Source organism: Thermobia domestica, chromosome 12, assembly GCF_964235325.1.
Source record: "Thermobia domestica chromosome 12, izTheDome1.hap1.1, whole genome shotgun sequence".
Taxonomy (NCBI): Eukaryota; Metazoa; Arthropoda; class Insecta; order Zygentoma; family Lepismatidae; genus Thermobia; species Thermobia domestica.
This window is the reverse complement of record NC_137465.1, coordinates 125,198,814-125,226,096: the sequence shown is the minus strand read 5'-3', so window position 1 is coordinate 125,226,096 and position 27,283 is coordinate 125,198,814. Positions and strand designations below refer to the sequence as shown.

Here is a 27,283-nt window from a genome sequence, read left to right as displayed (position 1 = left end):
CTTGAAATGTTCAGCTGTTTGTTCGTGTGCACATATGAATCTAAAGTGAACTTAAGTTTGCCAAGAATTAGTCAACCAAAAATGATCTTGTCCCCTCTTTCCCTATTTTAGTGTTCTGGCTATCAAGATAATTATTACTAAGACATGATGAAGAAAATATAGTTTCTTGATTATCAATAAGATTGCAGAGCATGGACAAATCGTTTACAGACAAACTTATAAGTGTATTAACACCGTAAAACATAAAGAAATTTGATTGTTTTCAAGAGTCCTTTCTAAAACGTAAAAAAATCCGACTTGTCAAGTTTATTTGATAGAATATTCCAAATAATGAACACACCATTCTTTCTTCTTTGGTGTTCTTTCTTTTTGAACCATTCTTTTTAGTTGCAGTATTAAGGGTGACACCTAAGGAGGGGCGGATCCAGGATGGACTTCTGGGGGCGGTGGGTTGTAATACTGCTACGTACTTAGAGCTACTTTTAAGAGCTTCATGCTTTGGTATATGTTTTATTTATATATATAAAAAAGAAAGTTTCCTCTTCTGGGGGGCAATTGACCCCTCCCCATGGATCCGCCCCTGCACCTAGGCCAACTATGGAGCCCTGGGTCTCTGGTCTATAGCCCATGTCTTGATACGGATAACGAGATAGTTAGATACGTGTCTTGATACTGATAGCGAGAAGCTCTTGTTTCGCAAACAATTCAGCATATCACGGCACGTATCATGACTATCCACAACACTCTACCAAACCCACAAGTGGTTCAAATTTGCTTTAATTTCCGGTTTCAATACTGATTTCCACAGAGTAAAAACAGTAAATGCTATTCGAGATGTGTTTTATTGCAATTGAATCAGCTTCCCAAGAATAGTTCCATCTGCTTTATTATCCCTCTATTTAAACTGGAATTGGTTAAAATCAGAGGCGGATCCAGGGGGTGATCGGGGCGATTGCCCCCCCAAGAAGAGGAAAGTTCCTTATTTTGTATATAAATAAAATCCATCGCGGTGTTTGGAACTCTTAAAAGTAGCTCGAAGAATCAGTATTATAGCCCATCGCCCCCCCCAAAAGTTCGTCCTGGATCCGCCCCTGGTTAAAATTAGCCATTTCCTGTTTCAACTTTTGTCGCTATAGAACGGAAACGGTAACATATAGCAAGAAGCGGTTTCTCTCAAATGATTCAGCGTCCCAAGACAACATACCATACCTATTATAACACTACCAAAACCACCAATAGATTTCGGGCAGGTGTTCGATCTCGATCTCGAAGCCCCGCTTCAACGTGCAATTTCGTAATCAACAAAAGTCGCCAGCTTCAAAATAATCTCACTCAACAAAACCTGTGCAATCTAATTTTCCGAGATGGAAGTGCCATCTCAAGACAACAGGCAGCAATACTCTTTATTTTATTTACTGATTATTATTATTATTATTATTATTATTATTATTATTATTATTATTATTATTATTATTATTATTATTATTATTATTATTATTATTATTATTATTATTGGCAAAAACCCTAACCTACAAAAGTTAACAGACAAGCATATCAAACAGCCATCTCTTCTACGACGACAACCTGCTTTATCAGTAGTCATACATGGAGTCGAACCAAGTAAGCCTATAAGTGACGAAGATGTCAGCGAGGAACTTAAAGCTGAAGGACACTCCATTCTAAAGTGTTTACTTATCATTAACGTGCATGGCGCAACTTACATGGTCTGTATTTTCCCTACCTCCCAAGAGAAAATTAAAGATTTATTTTGCAATGGAGATTTCATTTGCCGCCATAGAGGGAAGTAATTACACACCCCACCTCCCCCTTCTATTACGCTGCTTGAAATGTCAAAGTTATAACTCGCGTACCACAGCAGAATGCTGTAATCTTGTGAAATGAGGATATTTTTCTCAACTTTTACATCAAAACCTGGTCAAACCTCAATCCACCAGCATTTTGTACCTGTGGAGATGTTCATCCTACTTTTAGTTACAAGACAAAGCGCTTCCATGTCCTGAGCTAAATAAATCGGAACTGGTTGTGCCCTTATGGGTTACAGAAACTACCGACAATATTATGGGTATGCCAACCTCTGTTTTTCAACCAATTCTAATCAACCAGTTTCTTTCCTTTCTTAGCATGGCACTTCAAAACATTCTTCCTTTTCAAAGCCAACACGTCTTCTAACAGATTCAACTAGCATTCAAACAAATCTTCAATGTTAACTTCCAAGCAATTTATTCTGCTCACAATGCGTGTTTCCACTTGAACATTGATCTCACAACTGACCATCATTGAGTTTTTAGACATGGACTGTGTTATTAATTTATTATTTCTAAATAGCATTTCCTTACAGGAACATCACATTTTGTTCGAAAAACTTTTTGAGGAAACCATCCATTCTTTCTTACTTAGTGAAACGCATCTTACAGCTATGCATTCTATCATGTACTACGGCATGACCCACCATACAAGCCCGTACAGCAAATAGTGGAGTAACTACATGTATTAGTTTTCCTCGAAGCATACCATATCTCATCTTCCACTCGCCAATACATCTGTCTGAAAAACTGATTACAACGCTCTTTTTTTTTTTAACCTTTTTGTGACTTGCGACAATTCCTACATTCGACCTGCTCATGAGTTTCCTTTTTCCAATATAGTTCTAATAATTTTCGAATGTTTGTTATCATGGCTGACATCAATTTTCTCAACCGTTCTGGCTGTCAAAAGCACCGCCTCCAGGACATTATCAGCACGCATACTACAAGTACTATTCTGCAACTCCTAATCCAACTTGACATATCTCCAACACTAATCCAGATATAGTCATAGTTTATCATAATCTTCTTGATCGCTCTACAGTACACGTGTTTGATCCAATGGGCAATGATCACCTCCCAATTAAGATTCTAATCACATGTCGAATCTTAAACCCTTCTTATTCTATTCCAGCACATCAAATTATACGATTCCATAAGGCAGACTAATAATCATATCACATTTCCCTCGCACAAAAACTTGATGCTCATAATGTTCATAATGTTCAATACATAATGTTCAATGGGTGTACAGGTATTCCTTGCAGGGTGCAGTTCCCAGACATGCCATCAACCGAGTTTTGAGATATTATCTGAATTTATGATTGGTCCAAAGAAGGCAAACGAGAAGTCTTGATAGCTGTGAACACGTAACCCTTTGGCGCGATGTCGGAAGTGTTAAGGATCCTCAGAAGCACGGTCTCTCATACCCGGGAATACGCATGCTGCGATGTTTTCTTTCACGCTTATAACTGAAGAAAACGTGAAATATACCGTTATGAAATACATCACATCACACGTTATTCTGAACACAAAAAGACATGGAGCTGCCAGTTCTGAACACTTCCGACTTTTCTCCAAAGGATTTGATATCTATTTTTGTCAAGGCGTACCTAATGATTATTTTGGACCCTCCTTGAAATCAGGGTATATCTGAAAACTCTATTGAGAGCATATCTGAGAATTACACCCTGTAGGGAATACCCTGTACACTTCTTGAAAATTGATGAAATATGTACTTTTGAATTGAGTATGTGTGGCTTCCTTTACGCTGATAAGGACACATAGTTTCTGGGATTCGAAATAGGAACTGTTGAAATTTGGCTTTTTCGCGATTTTGGAAAGCTCACGCTCTGAAACTATGCACTTTTCGCCATAGGTCCATATGAACTTTTTCTCTCATTTTGAAGTGAGAAATTCTCTCTTACAGTAGTTTATTAACATCCTGTATAGTTCTCATGGAAGAAGGATCGTATATTTTTCTATATTTATTATCTCTTATTTATACCTTTGTGCTCAGAACATGATATATATTGTCATATTTGAAAACATCTAACATTATAATCTTTCTAATACCGAACAAATCTGCCAATAATGTTACTTCTTATCGGCTAATTCAACTAGCATTTATTTATAGTAAAATTCTTGAAAAAGTTCTGAAGCACAGCTTCATCACCACCTCTCTGCTGAAATGTCATTGCGATTTATTTTTAACTTTCTCTCCTGTGGATTGGCTCACATCTCAATAACTCACTTTCCCATTCCATCTTTCTATATTCTGGCGTGGACCAGGGCTTAGATCTTCCTCCACTGCTCTATGTACTACATATCGCAGACTTACCGCCTCTTTCACATAATAATTGTCCCCTCGACATTTTGTCCCGCGAGGTTTTGGGCTGCGGGGTTTGGTCAGGCGAAGTCTTCGTCCGCCAGGTTTGAGCCGTGAGTTTGTGATCGCGAGACTTTGTACCCAAACCACCTAGGCCTACGCACGCATTTTATGAACTTCTGACTTTTTCCATATTTCATACCACCTTGAAGCATTCATAAGCAAGTATATCAGTAAACGGTTCGATGAAAGACACACCCTTCTTTTAGATCCCATGGAATTTGAGAGAGACCATACCTTCATCATACTCCACTTTCTCTTCTGTTTTCCTTATATTATTACTCTTTATCTCCGGATTATCCCAACGTTCATGCTATTGCTGTTTACTAATCCGATGCTGTTGACTAATCATGTCTTCACTGTCCATATTTCCACCTTATGTTGCACAGTAGTCCATTCGTTCCGACAAGGTACCGACTGTGTACATTGTGCTCCTGAGTTACCCCAGGACCGAAAGATAAGCTAATTCGCCCTCTAACATATCCTATTTGTTGTGTTGTCTAGTGTATTTCACCTTCATTTCATTTTTACCTCATTTTGTGATTATAGCATTAACGTTATAATGTTCATCGTCAATTACACACTATTAATAAATTTATTTCCATTTATATAACTGTAAAATAATTATAGCTACAATATTCTCACTGCCTTCTATGCATTTTGAGATCTCAGAATTTATCATACTTAGCCTACCATCGTTATTTAATTTTATGATTATAGCAGAATGCTATAATATCTGATTTATATATTAATATAACCATAGTCTTTTTCTATTATTTAATATGAATAACAATATAGAAAAATACTCTTTGACCAACAACCTATACCCATCGCCCTATGTTCCTCGTACACCAGTTCCCATATAAAGGTTGTAACCCTTTGGTGGGGCTAGACTCTGTGATAGCACTAAAAGAATTGATTTGAGGGTGTTGTATATGGACTTAAAAGTGACGGTAATCATTAAGAAAAGCTTTGAAAGTAAGACATTTTATTAGAAAAGAGAAAGTACATATTTAGTGGGGCTATCCAGTGTTTAACAGAAGTGATTTTTAAAATGCGCTAAAAAGGATAATTTTTGGTGGCGTAAAATGAAGAACCGAGACTAAACATAAAATTACAGTAAAACATCGCTAATCCGAACCATGATAAGTCAGAGTTCTCTTAATTGGACAGGATAAAAGAAAGCAAAACGCAAAGTTTATAATGTGACTAGAAATCAACAAGACTAGATTCGTCACATAGCTGTGTGACGTTTAATAATTGTATTTCTCTGTTCTTGTGGATACTATATTACAAACAGAACATAGGTATGTACTTCAAACTAACTTTTGCGGCAAGAGTTTCGAGTGATGTAGAGATAGGTACGTCGGAGACATCATCATAATACAGAATATAACGTATGAATGTACTGAATTTCATGTATTGTATTGCGTTAAATTTTACTGTATTTGGAACTGTACATGTATTTAGAACTATGGTCGTTAAATGCGTCGTAGTAAACCTATTTTGCTGCTATAAACAGAGTTTTAATGTACTTTCTATTGTTCTTCGTTAATCTGGACAATTTACTACAATTGGTCAGCATTAACGAGGTTTTACTGTATGGGGTACCTTTATTAAGGTTGAGAACTAAACATGTTTTGGATGTTAAGGAAGTGTTTTGTTTGCGCCCAAGGCTATCTCTTTTCTTCTTTTTACTACATCGAAACAATACTTTCCGCCTTTCAGTGCATATCATGAAAACATTGTTTTTAAAAGGTTTCTTTCTTTTTTTACATTTGTTATTTGAATACAAAATGATCCATTGACAAGACATTGCTAGTCACGAAAAGGAGATGATTTAGTTTTATATTTTAAAAACAACACTAAGAATTGCTTGGTGTTCTTTCGGTTAAAAATAGTTACTCAGATATCCATGGTAAAATTCAATAACTTTAGTATTTATATAGGGTAATAAAGTAGACTTATACAAATAATATCTTTTAAGGTTGACCTGAAGCATATCCAGCAACAGGGAGGAAGCAATTTGGTAGACATAGGAATTGATCTTAGTGAATTCTATATGTCAGTAGAATGGGATATTCTAGAAGTGCCTGCAAGAAGAAACGAAGAATATTATCCAGGGCTTAAGGAACCATATTCAGGTGAGGGAGCAAAACAAATCTCTTAAGTAATTTATTAAACTTATAACACATCCACAAATGCGTAATTTTCAGCAAAATTTGCCTGTATTCTCTTCAATGGTTGAAATGAGATTATATGTCATATTCCATTTGATATTTTTCAGGACTAAAAGCATACAAGTATTCGAAAATATGGTGTGTGTGTGTGTGTGTGTGTGTGTGTGTGTGTGTGTGTGTGTGTGTGTGTGTGTAAGGGTAGGATAAAAGAAAACATATAATATGCTTTTTGGTTTGATTTTTGGTATTTAGATCAAATAGTAGGAAAATATATTGATGAATATTTCTTTTCTTTTTCGAGCAATTGGATTTACCTACAATTATTCCATAAACATAAAACATACAGAGGTATATTCAGAAACGATTTGACGTGTGGTTAACGTATCACTGAGTGTTTGCTAACACATGATTACAATTTCCTATTCAGAAAATCTATTATCTATTCAGAAAATCTCTATGATATCTATTATCTTCGACTTACATCAAAAATGGAAACCACATTTCCGCAGGGATGGTCAGATACGTTGTGAGAAAAGTAAGAGAATGTTGTTTTATATTTAGTTCTGCCTTTTCTCCTAATGAATTTGGACAACCCCTTAAATGTCGTGGCTTGCTTCTTTCAATGTAAGTTGTGGATAACAATCAAAAGGTTGTTTCAGAGACGGAAAATATATTCACAGGCGATTTTACGGGTGCTTAGCATCGCACTAATCATGTTGACTTAATAATATAATCATACGTGGAAAATATAATCATGGCTAAGTCAACATGATTAGTGCGATGCTAATCACACGTAAAATCTTCTCTTTATATGCCTCAAAGTGTATAAACAGGGTTTACTACTTTATGTAGGACGCTTGTATGAGAAACAATGAATATTTCTTATACAATGCATGTGAATCCGAAAACTCAATTATGGTAAAACCTAATCCAATGCAAAGGTGCCAAAAACACATCACACTGATATTTCTTTCTCGATTAGTTCTGTTTATACTCAAGGTTTTGATAACTCCCTTAAGTCGGTTACTGTAAAAATTGAATATGCACCATTTACATATAATGAAACATATTCCCTTTGACAACAACCGATTCTGTTGATCTACTTGCATATGTTTCTTGTTTCTGGTCGGTATCACATAACTGAGAGGGAGAATCTTAATGCTTAATATAATCAGGAAACATGCATAGGACTAAATGTCCTACTGAATAAGCGATGAGTTTTCCACTTTTGATGAAATTAATGCCTTGTAAAAACTGTCAAGCTAAGATAGGTTACCTACTACTCTTGGAAAATGAAATTGAATTAAATTTTTATTTTCACGTCATTGAGGCTAAGGAATACAGATAATTAATTAAACTGAATGATTATAAAGTAATCGGTGGACTGAGAATATGAGATGAAACGCGAGAACTTTAAGAAAACGGATGGACAAAAATATCGTCCACCACAAATTCATGTTACCAGAAATTGAACCAGTGACTCTTTGCACTAGAGATGAGCAGTCTGTCACTGAGAATCAATGCTCAATACTTCTATTGATAGATAGAGAGATACAAACACACCCGTTCATGATTTAATGGCAGACAATATACTTATGATTTGATAACGAAAATTTCTGTCGAAAATTATTCCAAATTCGTTTTGGTGTTGATTATTACAATGCTGAAATCCTTTTACGACACATTTGTGGAACAATATATTTATCTTATGTAAAATGATAGTAAGATTTAACTTTAAATGTCAGACGTTATAGCTGGTGAGAAAACATTTTAGACCAGCCGTGCAACAGTCGGCCCGCGGTCTAACCTTGTCTTCCGGTCCGCTGGGCAATTATAATAACAATAATTATTATAATTTTTCTTTTTTACAAAACCTGTTAAGAGTAAACTGGAAATTTTCCATCGATCACACAGTGCAAAACGTGGTAACGCACTGAAGATAAGCACTTGGTAAGCGCAGATACTTGGGGGAATTTCCCTCGGTATAAAGATTGTTAGATGTACTGACAAAGTTCTAAATACATTATTCTGCTCCTCTTTAGTGAGTAAATAGTTTGGTTATCACTATAACAGTTGTTTTGTGTTATTGTGATGCACACTATTCAATTGTCGTAAAAATGATATACCTACAGTGAGGCCCGCGACGCCATTCAGTGCTCTGATTGGCCCGCCCACTGTTCCAAGTTGCACACCCCTGATTTAGATTTTCCTGTAAACTCATGGCTATTAAATTCCTCGTAAATTTGAAGTCGTCTGCAAGTAATACAAGTCTACTCTCTCTGGATTTGAAAATATGATGATTAACAAGGAACCAATACATTTTCGTGAACTACTCTTCATGATAAATACATAGAAGTAGATAAAACTAAGAGCACTACTTTCTGATTGCAAACTTGCAGATAAAATGAATCTTATTGCAAAAATGCATCATAAAGGCCAAGACAAGTTAGGGGCATATGTATACTTTAGACGAACGTATCACATAGAACTACGTATTATTTTACGTAAATTTTATTGTTATGTTTGTGAGATAAAAACGAGTGGGGAAATAGAAAGCATTTAAATACTGTAATATACAGTAATTTAAATTTAAAAATTCCATCTGTAATATTTTCCATACGAAAGATAGAGAACAAAGTGGATATGTTGAAAGTATCCGTTTTTAGTTGCTCCGAAGTTGAATGATATATATATTTCATACTTATTGAACATTATTTTGATACATGCAAAGAAAATTTGCTTGTCTTCTCTCAGTTCTGACTATCCTATTGTCCAAACATGTGGGACTTGAGACCCGCAACGACAAAGTTAACTATACCTGCAATATTCATATTTTAGACGAAAAAATTTTCAAAAATAGGGTAAACAGTAAACATGCATATTTGAAACATAAAAATGACAACAGCAACTCATAGTGGAAATATTCTAAACAGATTCTTTGAGAATATACCAAAATAGTGTCCTAGTGTAGCCCATTTACTTTTTGATTTTGTCATTGCGAGGTAAAATTTTCTAGAAGAGAGCTAGGTGGAATTACATTGAAAAAATAGGGGTGAAATCTTTCTTCGACGTTCTAATCTTTACACGGAGGAAAGGGAAAGTAGCACTTCTGCATACATGTAGCAGGACATACGTAGCTCATTAATACTTCCACTAAGGGCATGATGCTGTGCTCACACGCTACGGAACTGATTGCATCTTGTGTGCAAATAGATAATGCCTCGTAGAAGGCTGTCTTGCAATTTTATCGTGGAATCGCGTCAAACATCGTGGCTGTGTTGTAAGTGAGCACCTACGCAACTTGTGAGTGATACACAGTACTGATGCTCTGTTGTTACGTGTGGAAGCTGTATAACAGGATAGGAAGTGTTGTGTTCAACAGTAGGGGGTTATGTCCAGCTGTTCGCGATCGTGTAGATGTTTTGTGTTCAAGTAAAATTGATTGTGTTTATCTGTACGTGCCTGCACAATGGCAGATATGAAACTCATTTATGGAGAGGCAAGGAGTAATCGCCAAGAGGCGAAGTGTTTATATTGTGACCGTTTATCTCAAATGAGAATACCTTTCCCTGTATTTTTTCAACGCATCCATATTCTCTTTCGAGAGGCAGAGTCTCTTCAACCTCCCCGACGTGAAATTGGAGGAAATTGCACCATGTAGACAATTGAATTTGAAGATAACGTACTGGAGACGATCAGAGGCTGTCCTGAAACTATCAATAGTCATGTGGAGTATGTAAAAAATTCATATGGAACTCTAATGAACGATCAGCAGCACAGATTTAGTATGAATGTGTGGCACGCTATGGTGAATAATTTTATGATAGAACCTTGCTTATTACCAGCCTGCCTGTGCGGGGGGTACGTTTCTTGCTTTTTTATGAAATGTTCTCCCAAAACTGTTGAAACATATGCCCTGGAACAAAAACAGCAAATGTGATTTTAACACCTGCACCTGTATATTTTGACAGAAGTGCACGGTTCTACCTATATGAAACATTCCCAGATCGTTGGATTGGGAGAGAAGAACCTGTATTATGGCTTCCTCGCTCACCCGATTTCACGCCTGTTAATTTCTTTTTCTGGGGGAGATGAAACGCCTTCTATATGCAATTTCGGTCACGACAGCCGAAGAACTTGTTGCCCGAGTTAATATTGCTGCAGTAATTATCTCGAAATGTCAGGCGTGTTTGACCACACTTGGCAAAATTTGCTTCGCCGATATCATCTTTGCATTGCTGTCAACGGCGGACAATATCAGTACTGTCTGTGAACTGTTACTCTTCACTGTTCCTTCATGTACAAATTCTGCAGTACACAAATGCTGTATAAGGTACTTCTGAATATTTCACAGTTATCCTACTTTCTAGGAAACAGAACAAATTCGTAGTTTGAAATCTTATTTCTTTGTACCATTATGCAACACGAGTAACATCTTGTATTTTGTCCAGTTTCTTTGCTTCTGTGCACGGAATTATAATCTTCCACGGATTACGTATTACATACAGCTAACTTTCGTCTAAATTTTATTCATGTGGGTTGAGGAGTCCCTGTGAAGAATCCTTTGTACACTCGTTCATCACATATGATCTTGGCATTTTTGAATACTACTTGTTTCTTTCCGCCTGACGCCTGAATGTCCTATGTACAGTCATTATAAACCTAATCTGGATCAAAGTTCTTCCTTCTATTTTTACACGCTCTCAACTTGGATAGGAAGCTGTTTATCATCCGTGACCAATAGCATAGAAGGTATAACTGTGATACATTAAAAACTTCGTCTGATTGAAAGTTTTCTTCCTAGAGTTTATTCTGTACTAAGACGAAGTAGATAAATCAAATATGTTTATCTCTGTTTCTTTTAAACTCTAAGTGTTCTTTTAACTTGAATGATCTACTATTACTTCTGATTGTTGAAATCTTGTACTTGATTGAAGCTCATTTTTCTTATTCAACTTTTCATAAAACATCCGAAGCGATTCCTCGGTTCCTTTGGAGGTCACCCTTGAACTGCCCCTGCCCCTGCACCACATCCAATTGTCCATTAATGGAATCTAGAACTAAAATTAATGTACTTTCTTTTTTACCCGACTTAGATCAGACATTTTGGTTTCGAGTTATGGCTTTTTTTCATTTCTCCGAGAAATGTTCGGGTGATCATAGCACCGAAAGGAAACATTTTTACTCCAGTTTGCTCTAAACTTTTCGTGTTATCTCGGTGTCAGGAATCACCTCTCGACATTTGTTACATTACTTAAGTTGCACTCTGTATATACTTATTGCTCCTTCTTTGGGTGGTCGAGTATGCTTGAAAGTTCAATCTTTCTTTAATTTCTCGAATCGTATAACGGGAGTTTGGTTGACTCTATGAATGCCTTTATATTGTCGTTATCAAACCACGGTGGGCATTCATAGAATCACCATAAATCGTATGTTCAAAACAGCAGAGACTCGCGTTCCGCGATGTTGTATTGTCCTTATACACTTTACGCAACGTTTCATTAGCTTCACTTCTGTTCTTCACTTTACGGGACTAAAACAGTAAAATATGGCGAAAATGCACAGTTTGATCTTCCATTTTCAACTTTAGTCACTTTCCTAGTGGTCAATTTTTTGATCCTATGTGCAATTTAATGGTAGAGTATTGTGAATGGTATCATTTTATTCCTTGTAAAGTAGGGAATGAGAAAAGTGATGATGGACATTTCAGAACCGAGGCTGGGAGGGGGAGGAGGTCGGGAAAAATGATGAGTCATCGCTCGCTTAACCCCTTATAACTTCGCTCCTAATCATTCGATTTTAATTTTCTTTTCTCTAAAAGAAAGGTCTAGGTACGTTCTACGTATTAGGTTATTAGCACCTTTTACGTAAATGTAGCCGATTTGGTATTTTTTTTTTTAAAAAAAGAGAAACAAATTTCTCCTATGAAAAAATATTACATTTGACAAAATAATCATTTTTGTATTATTTATTTATGTCAAATAGCTAAATTTATAAAAGGAGCATGAAATACGAATAAATTTTTATTTTCAAAATCGTTGTTATATAAAACACAAGGAAAAGAACAGTATACAAAATCTAATATTTCACGTAAGTGAGGCAATTAATATTTTTTAATTATCATTACACCTATTCCTACAATTTATTATATTATGTGATCCATATTAATTTTGTAGATGTTCATAATTATTTTAGAAATATGTTTTATTTATCATGGAATAAGTACTCCAGTCATGCGTTTTCTTACTATAGTCATTTACTGAAAAGTAAAGGATACTCTTCTTGTGGTATGAATCCACACGTTAGTCAATTCGAAGTTGTCCTTCTTACTTCAACCTTCTTCTTCTTTTTCTTAATATTTTAATATACACTACACTACACTAAACATTCAGAACGCACTAAGAAAAAAAAAACAAGAACTAATTAAAAGGGGGACAAATGAAACGCACAAACATTTCCTGATTTCCGTTCCTTCACGTCACTGGAATTTTATGCTGTTCAACCTATCGGCAGCAGGTCGAAAGACGGTTGGACTGGTTTACGAAAGAATAGAAAAAGAAGTCACATATCAAAGGCTTTCTCTTAATCGAGTTATGACAGTTTTCAGTTCCTTCCTATTTCACTTGAGTTTATTATTCTTCGCATTATCCTAGTAACAGATTCCCTATCTGCATAGTTCACTTCGATCTCATAACCACGATTCAAGTTCATCGCTAACAGAAGCTCTTTAGGTTCACAAGGAATATCGCACAATATTACCTCGTATTTCCCTTTCGCATTAACAGTCCAACCCCAGTCAGTCACTGTACGTAGTTCAAGATTCGCAATATGTGTTTAGTGTAGTGTCTCTCTAAAAATTCATCTGACGTACATTGTCTACAAAACAGACAGGCTTCTTGAAAATTAAATCTTAGTACTTCTGACTTAAGGGTTATCGGCGTAGGTGATGAAGTACGTTGTGATAGCACCACTTTGCTACTTTATGTTTTTGTGAAAACTTTTCTACACTTTTCATGAAGTGTAACACTTGTCAGCCTCTTAAGTTGACATTCGTTTCCATCTTTTACTTTAATACTGCAGTTTACTAACGTTTTCAATCCCTTTTCTTTTTAATATACATGTAACACCATCACCGAGAAGTTTCTCACAGATAAAACATTTTTTTAGCTCACATCTTGAACATAGATGATCTAATAGACCTGATTACTTATCCTTAGTCACACCTGCAATGAATGAAAAATATATTAATTTATATTTTATATAAGAAAAATCACTAAAACAAAATATTTTAGTATCAGAAACTTTTCGTTAAGGTTTTGCTACAAAGTGATGCTGAAAGAAAAATGAGTAATTTGCCACGCCTATAACATCTAAACGGTGCATCCTAAAGACAAAATGAGAACGTTTCTTGTAGCGAATTTAATGTAGATTATTTTTTGTAATAACATGTTTTGCTCTAAAATGCTTTCCATGCGAGATATTTACAAAAAACTAACTTTTGGTGCCATTTTGCAAAGATGGCGGCCAAATCTGGGGTGGTAGAGTGATGCAAAATTAGTATGTTGTTACGGACACTTATGTAAAGAAAATTTATTCCAGCTTTCCACAATTTTTTTCCTTATTCGACCCTTCATTGACTGGCGTAATATCAGTGTGGATGGATTGGTGTTTTAAAAATCAATGTGTTCCCGGTAATAATGAAGATGGGGCGGTAGTAGAATTGGCAAGAATATTATCTTTTCTCTATAGTTTTTGAGTGCATAGTTGTTAACAACTGTAATATATTTTTACTTTATGATTTTCCGTTAAAGGGGGTTAATATTTGTCAGAATTTACCTGTTCTTCTTTCAAATTATTGCAGACTTGTGTCGAAGCTTATACGTAAGATTTCCTATTAATATATGCAGTTTCCTATTAATAATAATTACTCAATTTATAAAAGTAGTCTTTGATTCTGGTTTGATTATACTAGTGATGGGCAAAATGGTTCATTTCGGAGAATTGATTCATTTAGTCTGATTCACTGAAATGATTCGATCATTTAATTCGTTCATATGAATTGGTTATCAGCGCATTCCCTTCGCGCAAGTGAATTGGTTGGGAATGATTCGCTCATTGAATCAGTTAGGTTTCCGCGCATCTATTTTGCGCAGATGAATTATTCGATCATATGAATTGGTTGGGAATGATTCGCTCATTGAATCAGTTAGGTTTCCGCGCATCTGTTTTGCGCAGATGAATTATTCGATCATATGAATTGAGTGGGAATTATTCGATCATATGAATCGCTTGGGCTACTGCACTTCTTTTCTGCGCAACTTAATAAATTCCTCGTGAGGAGAGGAAGTACACCACATGACACGGCCAGCGTTGCATTGGGGTGAGTGGTGGCTCAGTGCTATTGTGAAGTTTCAATAATATGGTGCTGCTCTGCTCCCATTGTTGTTATTTTTGCATCTTGTTTTGATATTAGGGATTGAGGCAAAAACTAACACTGTTGCAATCTCCACGTTTTTTCTGCCAATTTCAGTTCTCGAGGAAGTACTTTGTTGAAATATACTCCATAAAATTTTCACGGGATACTAGCAGTTTTAAGAATTTATTTGTAACTTCTTATTGTCGTACATATTAATATGGGGAAAATATAGAGTCTTAAGTGCAATGTATAGGCTACATTCATGCTTTTGGTTTTAAATACAAAAGTACTATGCAATGAGTCCGTAGTAGTATATTCATTTCTGTATTATTTCCCCAGGTACACTTTGTAAAGTACACATTATGTTGATGAATTTTATTATGTTGTTACGTCTTCCAGTTTTGCACTATAGGCTAAAGAAGAGGCGGATGATTAATTAAAGTAAATTGTTATCTCGCAATCCATTCTATTCTATCCTGAGGTCACCGTGGCTCACTGATAAAGCTGTTACCTCCGGTGTGTGGGGTTCTTGGTTTGATCCACTGCTAAATAAGTTTGTGGTGTACATCATGATGTCGGTGGGTTTTGTCGGGTACTCCCGTTTCCTCCCACACTCTCATTCCACCTATCCTTCCATAATAATTTACTTGCCTTAATCATTCGTTTTCCTTAGATTAATGGACATAATCGTGGAATGTTAAACTGCAAAATTTGTATTTTATCCTATTACATTCTAAAATATGTTCTATTTTATTCTTGAGTGGCAAAAAATAATGATCTTTTTGAATTCTTTTGAGCTAGAGAAGAAAGGGAGTTAACACATCAACATATACTTAATATTATTGTGATCATTTTATAAGGTTTCCCTCTGGGAGACATTGAGTAAACGCGGAATGAAATGAAATGTTAAAATTTTTACGTTCCATGGTTATCTTCGTCGAGACTAAAGGAAACGATGATGATGAGGATGAATGAAATGGTGAAAGGAAGGAAGTGAGCGAAAACGAGATAATTCAGAGAAAACCCACACATATGGTGTTTGTCCACCATAAAGCCCATTTGGCGTAAATAGGAGAAAATCAGGGACCGCATCCACCAGAGGTGAACGCTTTAAGACTGAGCCAATACTACTTCAATAAGGAAGAGATGAACTTATATTACCCGAAAATACTGGTAACCCCAATTGAACCCAATCTGAGAAATGCCCCAGGGGATAATTCTTAGCCTCGGGGTATTTTCTCCTCGCCTACCCTTGAAATCATCACTGTTCATCTATATTCTTAAGAGAAAACCATTAGCTAGTTAAATTTGAGTTGAGTTGATTTTGAGCTTAACGTCCCATTCAGCAGCAAAGCTATATGAGACGTGGACCTACTGGTTAACATGGAATCCGAACCACATAAGCTCTTGCCGGGAATCGATCCCAGGTCTCCCACATCCTCTTGTTTACATGGAAGCTCAGAAAATCATTTGTATCTCTACGTCCATTTCAATAGTAGTAAAGCGAAAAATATGTACCACTAAACAAGGGCACCGATTTCTCTGTAACTTGGGGGGGAAGGCCGCATTAAGGTGTGGTTGGTTGCAGACAAGGGTCTAAAGGATTTTAAGACTAGTTCAAGTTATGCTAAATATTGAATATTCATAAAAATACATTTAAGCATTCAGGGGTGCGGTTCCCCCAGAATCGGCGCCCTTGCCACCAACTTTTTTGCATGTGGACAAGTGTTTCTACTGAAAGATGCAATGCATTATCTTCCCAGAAAGAATCTGCGTCTTTCTATACATGTATATACATTTGTGAAATCCATTATGTACAGTACAAATAGTTTACAGTGCACTTTTACTGTGTAAATATTGTAGCTATTTAGATTGAATATAATATAGTACTTTGAGCTGATTATGAAACATTAAAATTGACCTTTTTGGCTAGTGCAGTTGAAAGTGATGGTAATATATTTATCCAATGTACGTATAGTATCTTGATAAAATAGATAAGTGATCATCAAGAGTATGTTGAAACTGAGCAACACTGTCAGTACTTCACGACGAGAAGCAAGCAACAGAAAAGTTGGATAAAACGTATTTCAAGGGGACACATTTTTATCATCTCTTTCAATCTTCAACAAGAGAGCAAAAAGTCTTCCCTTGCTCATCCAACCGAGAAATGTCTTTGGAAGTAATCAGATAAGAAATTTTGCAGGTGTCCACTCAGCCGTGGACTCAACACCTCTCGTTATCTTTCGATCAGCTTTTTCTTCAAGGAAGTGATTCATTGTCACGCATTAAAAGTAACAGGAAATCACTAACTAGTTCATTTTTAAAATACTGATTCCATTTCACAGGTAGGGAGGCATATGAAGACACAATTATATATAAATCTCCAAAATTGAATTATAAATTAGATATTTAAAACAAAAAAATCTGTGCATTGAGATTTATATAAAATTCGTTTATATGAGTTTTACACTCGTAAGCAACAAAAGCTCAAGTTGCTATTTCGATTCAAATAGTCTAATATATATGATAAATACATATTCCTTTTTTGATATGTGAGACGGGACATAAGTGGATCTGAACCACTACTCAAGTTTGTATTTCCCCGGTTAATACGGTTCTACAATAATATCCGGAGGAATTGGTGCGTACATAAATAATCATACAAAATCAAATTCCTCGTAACGGGGAACAAATGCATCAATAATTATGTGCCCATTAACTCTACAATTAATTAGTAAATCAAAAGTCATGTTATATGAGTATATGGTAGATTTTTCTCACTACTGTTTCTCGCTTCCAAGAGATGGCTTAGGGGAGCATTTACATCCATTTGAATATACGTATATACTCGTACTTTGAATTTTCATGATCTAAATGTAAGTTTAGAGACCAGATTCAAATAAATGCAATACCTATAAAAAAAAACAGAGTTAAAGAATAAGAATACAAATAGATTGTTCAAATGGAAACATAGAACAAATTACTAGAATACTTTACGATTTATGAAATTTTAGAAAAGGAGATGCTAGATGACAAAATTTGCAATTTTTGAATGTGGTTCAAGTACCAGAAGTAGGCTAAAAATACAAGCGGATGTATCCCAACATTCCTCTCACGAATCGAACACTAACATTTAGTATGTTTAAAGCTTTGAATTAAAAAAGTAAAAGGAAAGAAACTTTTGGATGTAATAGTACGCAAGAGATAAAAAAAACACATGTTGTACTAATATATCTAATTATTTATTGGAGGCAGTTAGTGAGGCCAGTGGGGAGTGTAGGACAAAATCCAAGCGGACAAAATCCAAGAAGACAAAATCCAAGCGGACAAAATCCAAGAGGACAAAATCCAAGCTAAATTCTGGTAAGGCGGACAAAATCCAAGCGGATAAAATTCAGAGGAGCAGTATCATGTGCGTAGCTGTGGTATGTGCCTGTGAACACCCTAATTAAATTGTATGTTTGTTTCTTTCTTCAATTGTCATGCATTCTAAAGTTTTATCTGTAATTCTTCAATTTATTGAAATAATATTTCATTTACGTTTAAAGAACTGAAAATCCAATAAAATATGTAAGATTGACACAGTAAAAGTGCAGATGAGCTTTAATTACTCATAAAATAGTCTGGTCACTGCTAGGACATGCCCAGGTGAATCCAATTTAGGGTGATCAGAAATATTTTGACTAAAAAGAGTATACTCACATAAATTAACCAGAAAATTAAAGCACTGGCTTGCTATATCAGAGATAACAAATAACAGCAAAGCAGCCCAGTCTTAAAAAAAGTACACTACTTAATTATATTGTATTTATTGAGAATTAAAGTAAAAATAAAATTAAAAAGATATAATTTAGATAAAAAAATACTTCTCTACCCTCAAAGTATTTACTTCAGTTACACTTGTCAAAATAACCAATAATATATACATTTTCATTTAGTTTGTCTAGACACATTTTCACATTTCGATTTTCTAGATAACACTTTTACATTATTTAATTCACACACATTATTACATTATTAAAAATACACACTACATATTTCACATTTTGATCATTTCTGACGAAAATTTGATTAGTATATTATAATTATTTGTTTCAAAATATACACAAAACATTACCAACAAACAAATCAAGACTTCTGTATGCCACCTCATAAGAATGGAATTAAAATACTCCAATGATTGGTCTCACAATAATATGCTGAGTGTCTTGAATGTATTATACTGTATATAATAAAATTGAGAGGAAAATATACTTTTACAATGTATTTGTACACACATAATATTTTTACATACTTTCATATGGATGTGATAAGTAATTAAAGCTCATCTGCACTCTTACTGTGACAATCTTACATGTTTTCAGTTCTTTAAAAGTAAATGAAATGTTATTTCAATAAATTGAAGAATTGACAGATAAAACTTTAGAATGCATGACAATTGAAGAAAGAAACAAACATACAATTTAATTAGGGTGTTTACAGGCACATATCACAGCTGTGAACATGATACTGTTCCTTGGATTTTATCCGCTTGGATTTTGTCCGCCTTGTCAGAATTTAGCTTGGATTTTGTCCTCTTGGATTTTGTCCGCTTGGATTTTGTCCTCTTGGATTTTATCCGCTTGGATTTTGTCCGCGCCCCGCCAGTGGGACCATAGGGGTTAAAACCTAGGATCATGTGTCTCTAATGGTGTCTTCTCGTTTGACCAATTTTCTTGTCGCCTACTGACTTAACTACCAGTTTACACTATGATTTTTATCTCATTTTAGACGGCGAAATGGTATGTCCATCTCACTGACGCTCACTCAGCAAAGCATATTTACTCTGATGGAATTTCTAACAGAAATTTATTAAGAAGATGCATTTCTCAGAGTGAACAACAGCACCCACAGCCATCTGTAACAATATATGTAGTGATGAGGTGGAAAATTTTCCGTTATATTTTTCCGGAAAATTTTCCCTTCTAAAAAAATAATCAGTAATCAAGTAACAATTCCTCAGCAATCATAAAATTGGTTAAATTCATGTACAGAAATGTAAAAAAGTGAAAGATCGTTTAAAGAATCTGAACATTTGCATGGCTCACACAATTTTCAGTAGTATGTAGGAACAAGTTAAACAATTCTTCATGAATCGAAATATTTTGTCTTATATGGAAAAATTGAAGAACTTTTTATGAGTCGGAAAATTTTCATCATTTTGAAGCAAAAGGTAAAACAACTTTTTGTGAATCGGAAAGTTTTATTGCTCTGTAGAAACAAGTGAAAGGAATTTTCATAGATCGGAAAATTTTCATCACGATGTAGAAACAAGTGGGAAAAACTTTTCATAAGCCGGAGAATTTTGGATATTATATATAGTGATGTTAGGTGGAAAATTTTCCACTATATTTAACTGCACATTCAGCTACAAAATTGAATTTCTGTAGAGGAAAGTTAGTCAGCAACAAATTATAATTTTTCAATTAGCTTTCGGGAACCGGAAAATTTTCTAATATTTCAAGTTGGGAAGTAAACTTTTACACAGTGTTTCTCTCTCTCTCTCTTCATCTGCGAGCTCCTTCGTTGCTAAGCGGTTAGCATACGCGCCTTTGGCATGGAAGACTTGGCTTCGATTCCCAGCGGGAGCTCATGTAGTTCGGATTTCACGTTAATCAGTTGGTCCCGTCTTATATAGTCTCGCTGCTGAAAGGGATGTTAAACTCAAAACCAACTCAATTCAACCTCTCTCTCTCTCTCTCTCTCTCTCGGTGTGTGTGTGTGTGTGTGTGTGTGTGTGTGTGTGTGTGTGTGTGTGTGTGTGTATGCAAAGAGCAGAGAACATGAGCTCGTAGAGTACAAATATCTCATTCTATTAATTAAAATTTCAATTTATTAAAAGTCATGAATATTTTCCGATTCATAAAAACATACTCCACTTATTCCTACATCGTTGTTTAGTCGTAGAATTTATTGGTAATAAATATTGTCTTAAAAAGTTTCATGAAATGAAAATTTAACGATTCTTCATTTCAAGAATGTTTCAAAAACTTCAATACGTTCTTCCCTCAGAATCCACCTTTGATCTTACAATATTAGATTTCGTCAGTTTAATACGCATAAGACGGTTTTCTCATAGCTTTACTACTTTTATAGATTTACATTCTGCAACATTTAGAAATAAGTAGATATAAGAGAGAGAGAGAAACACTATGTAAATTTTTACTTCCCAACTTGAAATATTAGAAAATTTTCTGGCTCCCGAAATCTAATTGGAAAATTATAATTTGTTGCCTCTACAGGAATTGTAAAATGAAATGAAATTTTTGAGTTTTACGTCCCACGGTTATGCTAAAGGAGACGGTGATGATGAGTAATGAATGAAATGGTGGAATGAAGAAAGTGGGAGGAAACGGGAGAACCCCGAGAAAACCCACGCACACGGTGCTTGTCCACCACAAAGTTCACTTGGCGGGAGCAGGGTTTGAACCCGAGACCCCTAGCACCAGAGGTGAACGCTCTACCACTGAGCCACCGTGGTCCACTACAGGAATTGTATATCTCAATGTGTAGTTAAATATAGTGGAAAATTTTCCACCTAACATCACTATATATAATATCCAAAACTGTCCGGATTATGAAAAGTGTTTTCACTTGTTTCTACACCGTGATGAAAATTTTCCGATTCATGAAAATTCCGTACATTTGCTTCTACAGAGCAAAAAAAACTTTCCGATTCACAAAAAGTTGTTTTACTTTTTGGTTCAAAATGATGAAAATTTTCCGACTCATAATAATTTCTTCAATTTTTCCATACAAGACACAAAATATTTCGATTTATGAAACATTGTTTCACTTGTTCCTACATACTACTGAAAATTGTGTGAGCCACGAACATTTTCAGATTCTTTAAACGATCTTTCCATTTTTAACATTTCTATACATAAATTCAATCAATTTTATGAATACTGAGGAATTGTTACTTGATCACTGATATTTGTTAAGAACGGAAATTTTTCCGGAAAAATATAGAAGAAAATTTTCCACCTCACATCACGGCTAAACAACGATGTAGGATTAAGTGGAGTATGTTTTTATGAGCAAATGCTAGGTTAGTACCTTGATCTAAGGCTCTGGAGACCTTCCTTTCACTCCTTTTCCAATGTTGTTTTCATCTGTTGATTACTACAGTGTAAAGTGGCCTCTGAGGATGTATCTGGTAGCTTATAGTAAATAAACAATAACGACATAATATATTTTTACGAAACGTGTGGGTTAATTTAACTACGGCCTTACAGTCCCAACAGATAGCTCAAGTTTTAATATCAATTTCCTGACTTTTAAATACTATTTTTTATATTGTTTTAGCTTCCAATTGTCTCATGTATGTTCCCACCGAGAATTGGACCTGAGATCACATGAACAAATGCGAATATGTTAAATATTTTTGAACACTTTAATATACAAAACACAAAAGGCTTCAATGATACGATGCATTAATATGTTTTGGTTACGTCCTGCCATGTATGATAAAAGAAACTTGAGGGTGAAGAAAAATAACAGAAATCTCTTTTATATTTACTCCTTCAACAAACTCCCGACCTCAGAAGGGCAAGCCATAAAGTACGTGATAAAGTCATACAACGAACACTTTTATTAATACTAATATTACTACATAACCATATCGCTTTCCTGAAATTCTCGTGTGTATGTTTAAAAATCTACTGTTGTTCCACGCCAACCAGTCTATATTTTTGTTGTACCTTCGAAGTGAAAGATATTCATTATTACATTTGTTGGACTCTAGTGAGTCAGAAACTACAATTAATAAAGTGTTTGTTTTGTCTAGTATTCCTGCGATTAGAAGGGCCTTATCTAAAAGATATTTCATTTGTATATGAGAAAATAGTAAAGTTTATTTTCTAAGAATAAAATAAACATTTTCAATGTGAAGCTAACATTAAGTTTTGAAGAGGAGCAAAACAGAAGAATTTGTTACCATTTACATCAGTTTTCAGACAGTTCACTATACTCTGAAATGGGAAGAAATCAAACTTGGAAATATTTTACTAGACTTCGTCAGAAAGTGCAACATGTAAAGAACATTACAAGATTAAAATAAAATAAAGAACAAAGGTAGCACAAACGTGTTATGGAAACATTTAAAAGCACAGCAACCTACTATATTAGTGAATCCGAAAAAAAGTTTTAACGAATTTTAGATATTCAATTTTATCATCACAATTTCAGATGTAGGTTTGGATACGAATCAAGATCTGAGATTCGAATTTCGGATCCAGATCCGAGATTCGAATTTTGAATCCAGATCCGAGATCCGGATCTGAGATTCGGATCCGAGGTCCGGTTCTAGGTCCGGATCCGACAAGATCCGGATCCGGATCTCATTAGGTCCGGGATATCCGGATCCGAAAATGTTTGGCAATCCCTACCTAATATTGCTAAAACTTATACTATTCAGAGAGATAAGAGATACATAGTATCAAAAATATGTTTCTCTAAGTATAATACTTGACTCTTTGACTATTGGATGGGCTTCGAAATGGCGATAATAAATGCTTTAAAAAAAGTTTCGGACCGAGTGTAAATGTGAAAGGCTGTTTCTACCTTTTGTCGCAGTCTGTGTGGAGGAAGATTCAAGCATTAGATTCACGAGCTGTATACAAGGAAGATAAATCAGTGCGTACACGTAGTAAAATGATTTGTGCTTAGCATTTCTAGCAGTGAACCAAGTTGAAAGTGGCCTGAGATATATATGTAATGTAGAACGTATTGCAGAGCATACTGAAGAATGAGGAACAGCAGACAGACTTGATAGATTATTTTGGCTTAAGTGAGGAGGTCTTTTGTCGAACTCAGTAACTAACTAAGGAACCGAACGTTGTCTATCACGTACGAATAAATTCTGCGAAGCGTAAAACAAAGACTTCTCGCACTTGATTGGACATAAGCATGTGAATTGTAATACGAGGTATCAAAGAGGACCCAAGTTTTCGGAGCTACAATACAAGAGCAGACGGAAGTTGGCATTGAAAAAAAAGCAATACTTCGATTTGAAAAAGGAACTCAAAACTTATGCACTAGTCTAATTGGCAATAAACTAAGGAAAACTGATTTCTAGAAAGTGCAATACATATTATATATTTAGATTAAAACGCACCTGAGATGTGATTAACGTGCATTAAATTGTGAAAGTAAATATTTTTGTCTTATTACAGGGCCCACAACAGTTTGTCATATAGACAAGTATAACTAATGTAAAACTTTGAGGATAGAGAAATAAATACGTTTCTTTCTTGGGACATTGAATCCATATGAGAACAGTGGCGGCATTTCAGATTCTGTCAGAGAGGCAAGATTATGCTCCGACAAGAGCTTGTTTTTTGTTATATATTAGTATAGGCTACATTAAAAAAAAATGTATTTCTCAAACTTAAGTAGGAACAATTGCTTCCCTGCCCTCCCAAATGACGGCCCTGTATTAGAAAGTCATTACTCGCTATATTTTACAGTTTTTGATCTTCGGTGATCACATTTTAAACCGGAAGAAGTAAGAAAAATTCAACTCTTCCGGTTTTGTAGAGTGCTACGAGCGCAAATGATATGATTCGTTGAAACGCTGAACCAATTTCCAAAATCAGTTCGTCCCTATCTATTACCGTTTTTATGGTACGGCTATCAACGTTAAAATTAGAAATTGTTGATTTTAACACTCCCGGTTTCAATAGAAGGTTTACGGAGTAGATAGCATGTATTGTTGGAACGTTTAATCGATTCCAGGAAAACATTTCTCGATATCTCTCGCCGTTTTTGCTTAATGGAAATCAATAATGAAACCAAAGGTACTAGTGAATTTCAAAAATGTTCGATTTTAGAAGAATGTTAAAAGTAGAGATGATATGTTTTATTGAGAATTTGATTCAATTCTAAAAATACAGCTTCTAGCCATGTACTATCGCTTTTTGTTGTATGTCAATCAACGTAAAGCCCTAACTTCAACGTCCATACATTTCTACACTTTTATAAACTATTCCCAATGATCAGCAATAAGAAATTCAAAGCAAGAATATTTATTTGAAACATATACTAGACAACTTTAACTGGAATAGCAGTGAAGTTTGGAGATTCATATACCTATATAATTGTGCCTTTATATACCTCACTACCTATGAAATGGAATCAGTATTTTAAAAATGAACTAGTTAGTGATTTCCTGTTATTTTTAATGCGTGACAAGGAATCACTTGCTTGGAGAATGTTTATAGTGATCTTAGAAAAAAAACGCTGATCGAACGATAACAAGAAGTGTTGGGTCCACGGCTGAGTGGACATCTGCAAAATTTCTTATCTGATTGTTTTCAACGACATTCCTCGGTTGGATGAGCACAAGGAAGACTTTTGCTTTCTTATTGAAGATTGAAAGAGATGATAAAATGTGGCCCCTTGAAATGCGATATATCCGAAAAGTTTATTTTGAAAGTAATCTGCTTCTAACAACGCGGCTTCCTCTCTTCGCAAGAAGCAACCCTACCACGCAGGAAGAAAAAAAAAAAAAAAAACGCACGCCATCTACGAAAGAAGGAAGAAAAACGCGCGTATGGTTTTCTTTCTTTTACCATTCCCCGTGAACTGCAAGCGCATTTGCAGAAGCAACCCTACCAATTCTCTCACACAAGCTGGCACTTTGTGGTTCTCAATTCATTTCGATCACGGCAAGCAATTCAGTGGAAAGTAAAATGATTCATTAGAAGAATCGATTCATTTCTGGCAAGAATCATAATTCATTTGATTTACGCCATGATTCGTTCATAATGATCGAATCGTTCATGATCGACACAACACTAGATTATACGTATGTGTGGTAATCTGATATAAACTTGTGATCTTGGTAAGAACTTTCTGTGCTTTACGAATGGGAAAGTTAGTCGCTGCTGTTTCCGTGGCGGTACCAGATCTAGCATAATGATGCTAGATCTAGCCTAATTTGCATGCATTTAGCATCCTGTCCAAATCTGGCATAATTTCAGCAACTTTATCGAAAAGCCGTAAAACCTGGAGATGAGAAGGAAGTTCGTCGTGGGCAGAAAAAGAACGGCAGAAATGTATCTTCTCCCATTGATTCATGCAGTCGGTAATCCATACAGGCAGTGTTATCGTTGGAAACAAGTTTGAAATGGCGGGAGGCCATCCCTTTAACGATGCCTTTAGAGAAGGGGCGTGGGAGTAAACAAAATTTAGTATTTCCGAAAATGAGTTAGAAAACGAGTTTTATTGTAGACGGTATCTTCTTGACGTTAAGATGAAACATATAGCACACAAATGCAGGTGACTCAGTCCATCCCAGAGATGCATTTTTATGTAGCTCCACCCAGGGTTTTTAAATCCTTTCACTGCGAGGTCATTTTCTTTGAAAGAATGTAAACAAACAAATGATAAAAACCAAATGTAGAAACATACTACTTACCGACACGATATACGGGATTCTTTTGGCTGCTCAGTGTGTCCCACCTGTGTCCTTGTTGAACACAGTTTTACACATTCGAATTTCAGAATAACACCCACTTTTAGTCGCACATGAGAATTCCTTTCAGGAAACGTGAATTTTGTAGCGGTTGTCGGCATACATTCATTCTTCTCTGGGTCTAATCTTAGGGCAATTCATATGGCAGCTTCTGATGGTTTTCCCCGAGTTCGCGAAGTGACGTACTAGAATGAACTGAGTTATATTAATGGGGTTTGACAATTGTGGTACGCTGGCGTGTCGTATAACCTCAGAATCTGTTACCTTTCAACGACCGAACCTTGGCTGATATTCGATGTTTTTACAACCTGCAAGAAATTCTGGAACCAATGAGTTACTGTGCTGTGAATTACTGCATATTCCCCTTTCGCATGACAAATTGTCGCAGTGCCATGCCTTAGCTAAAACTTATAGTAACAGTTCATGTATCAGATGTTCTTGAGAACTCATCATCACTGCCATTAAAAGCTGACTGAAAGTACTGACGAAGTGGCTGCCTCTGTGTTAAATAGTCCGCTTACCACACTACCTTGAACATTTTAGCGCCATAAAATTAGTTTCTATCAGTTTTCTCGAAAACATCGTATGAAAATTTACCCTCAAGCATCTCATTTTTTTTTGACTCTGTGTGATCTATCGATCGACATAAGGTTGGTACAAATGAAATGTCCGCGCCAACTATGTCATTAGCAAAGCCCGCTGTTAGGATACACAGACTTTAATCATCACTCAGCCAATGATTGGATTCCGTAGCGAAAGAAATATGGAATCTACGATGCGACCGTCCGCTGCACTGGACAAACATCAGGTCAAGTTTTCCCTCCGAAGGAGTGAACAAGCTACTAGAAAAGGTGCTAGCCAAAGGGAGAGACGTAAGCACAATAAATTGGGTGAATGAAGGTTTATACTGTAACTCATGGAGACTCCTTTTAACGGCATATAGGACGACATTATCAT

General features: G+C 35.5%; 1 protein-coding gene across 1 annotated transcript in view; it reads left to right on the top strand.

Annotated features, from left to right (window-relative positions):
• Positions 1–27,283, top strand: part of LOC145666619 (acetylcholine receptor subunit beta-like 2) — a 699,654-nt gene that overhangs the window by 203,839 nt on the left and 468,532 nt on the right. The window contains exon 6 of the mRNA XM_081734057.1: positions 6,200–6,356. Coding sequence (XP_081590183.1) covers positions 6,200–6,356 — 157 coding nt within the window. The remainder of the gene's footprint in view (positions 1–6,199; positions 6,357–27,283) is intronic.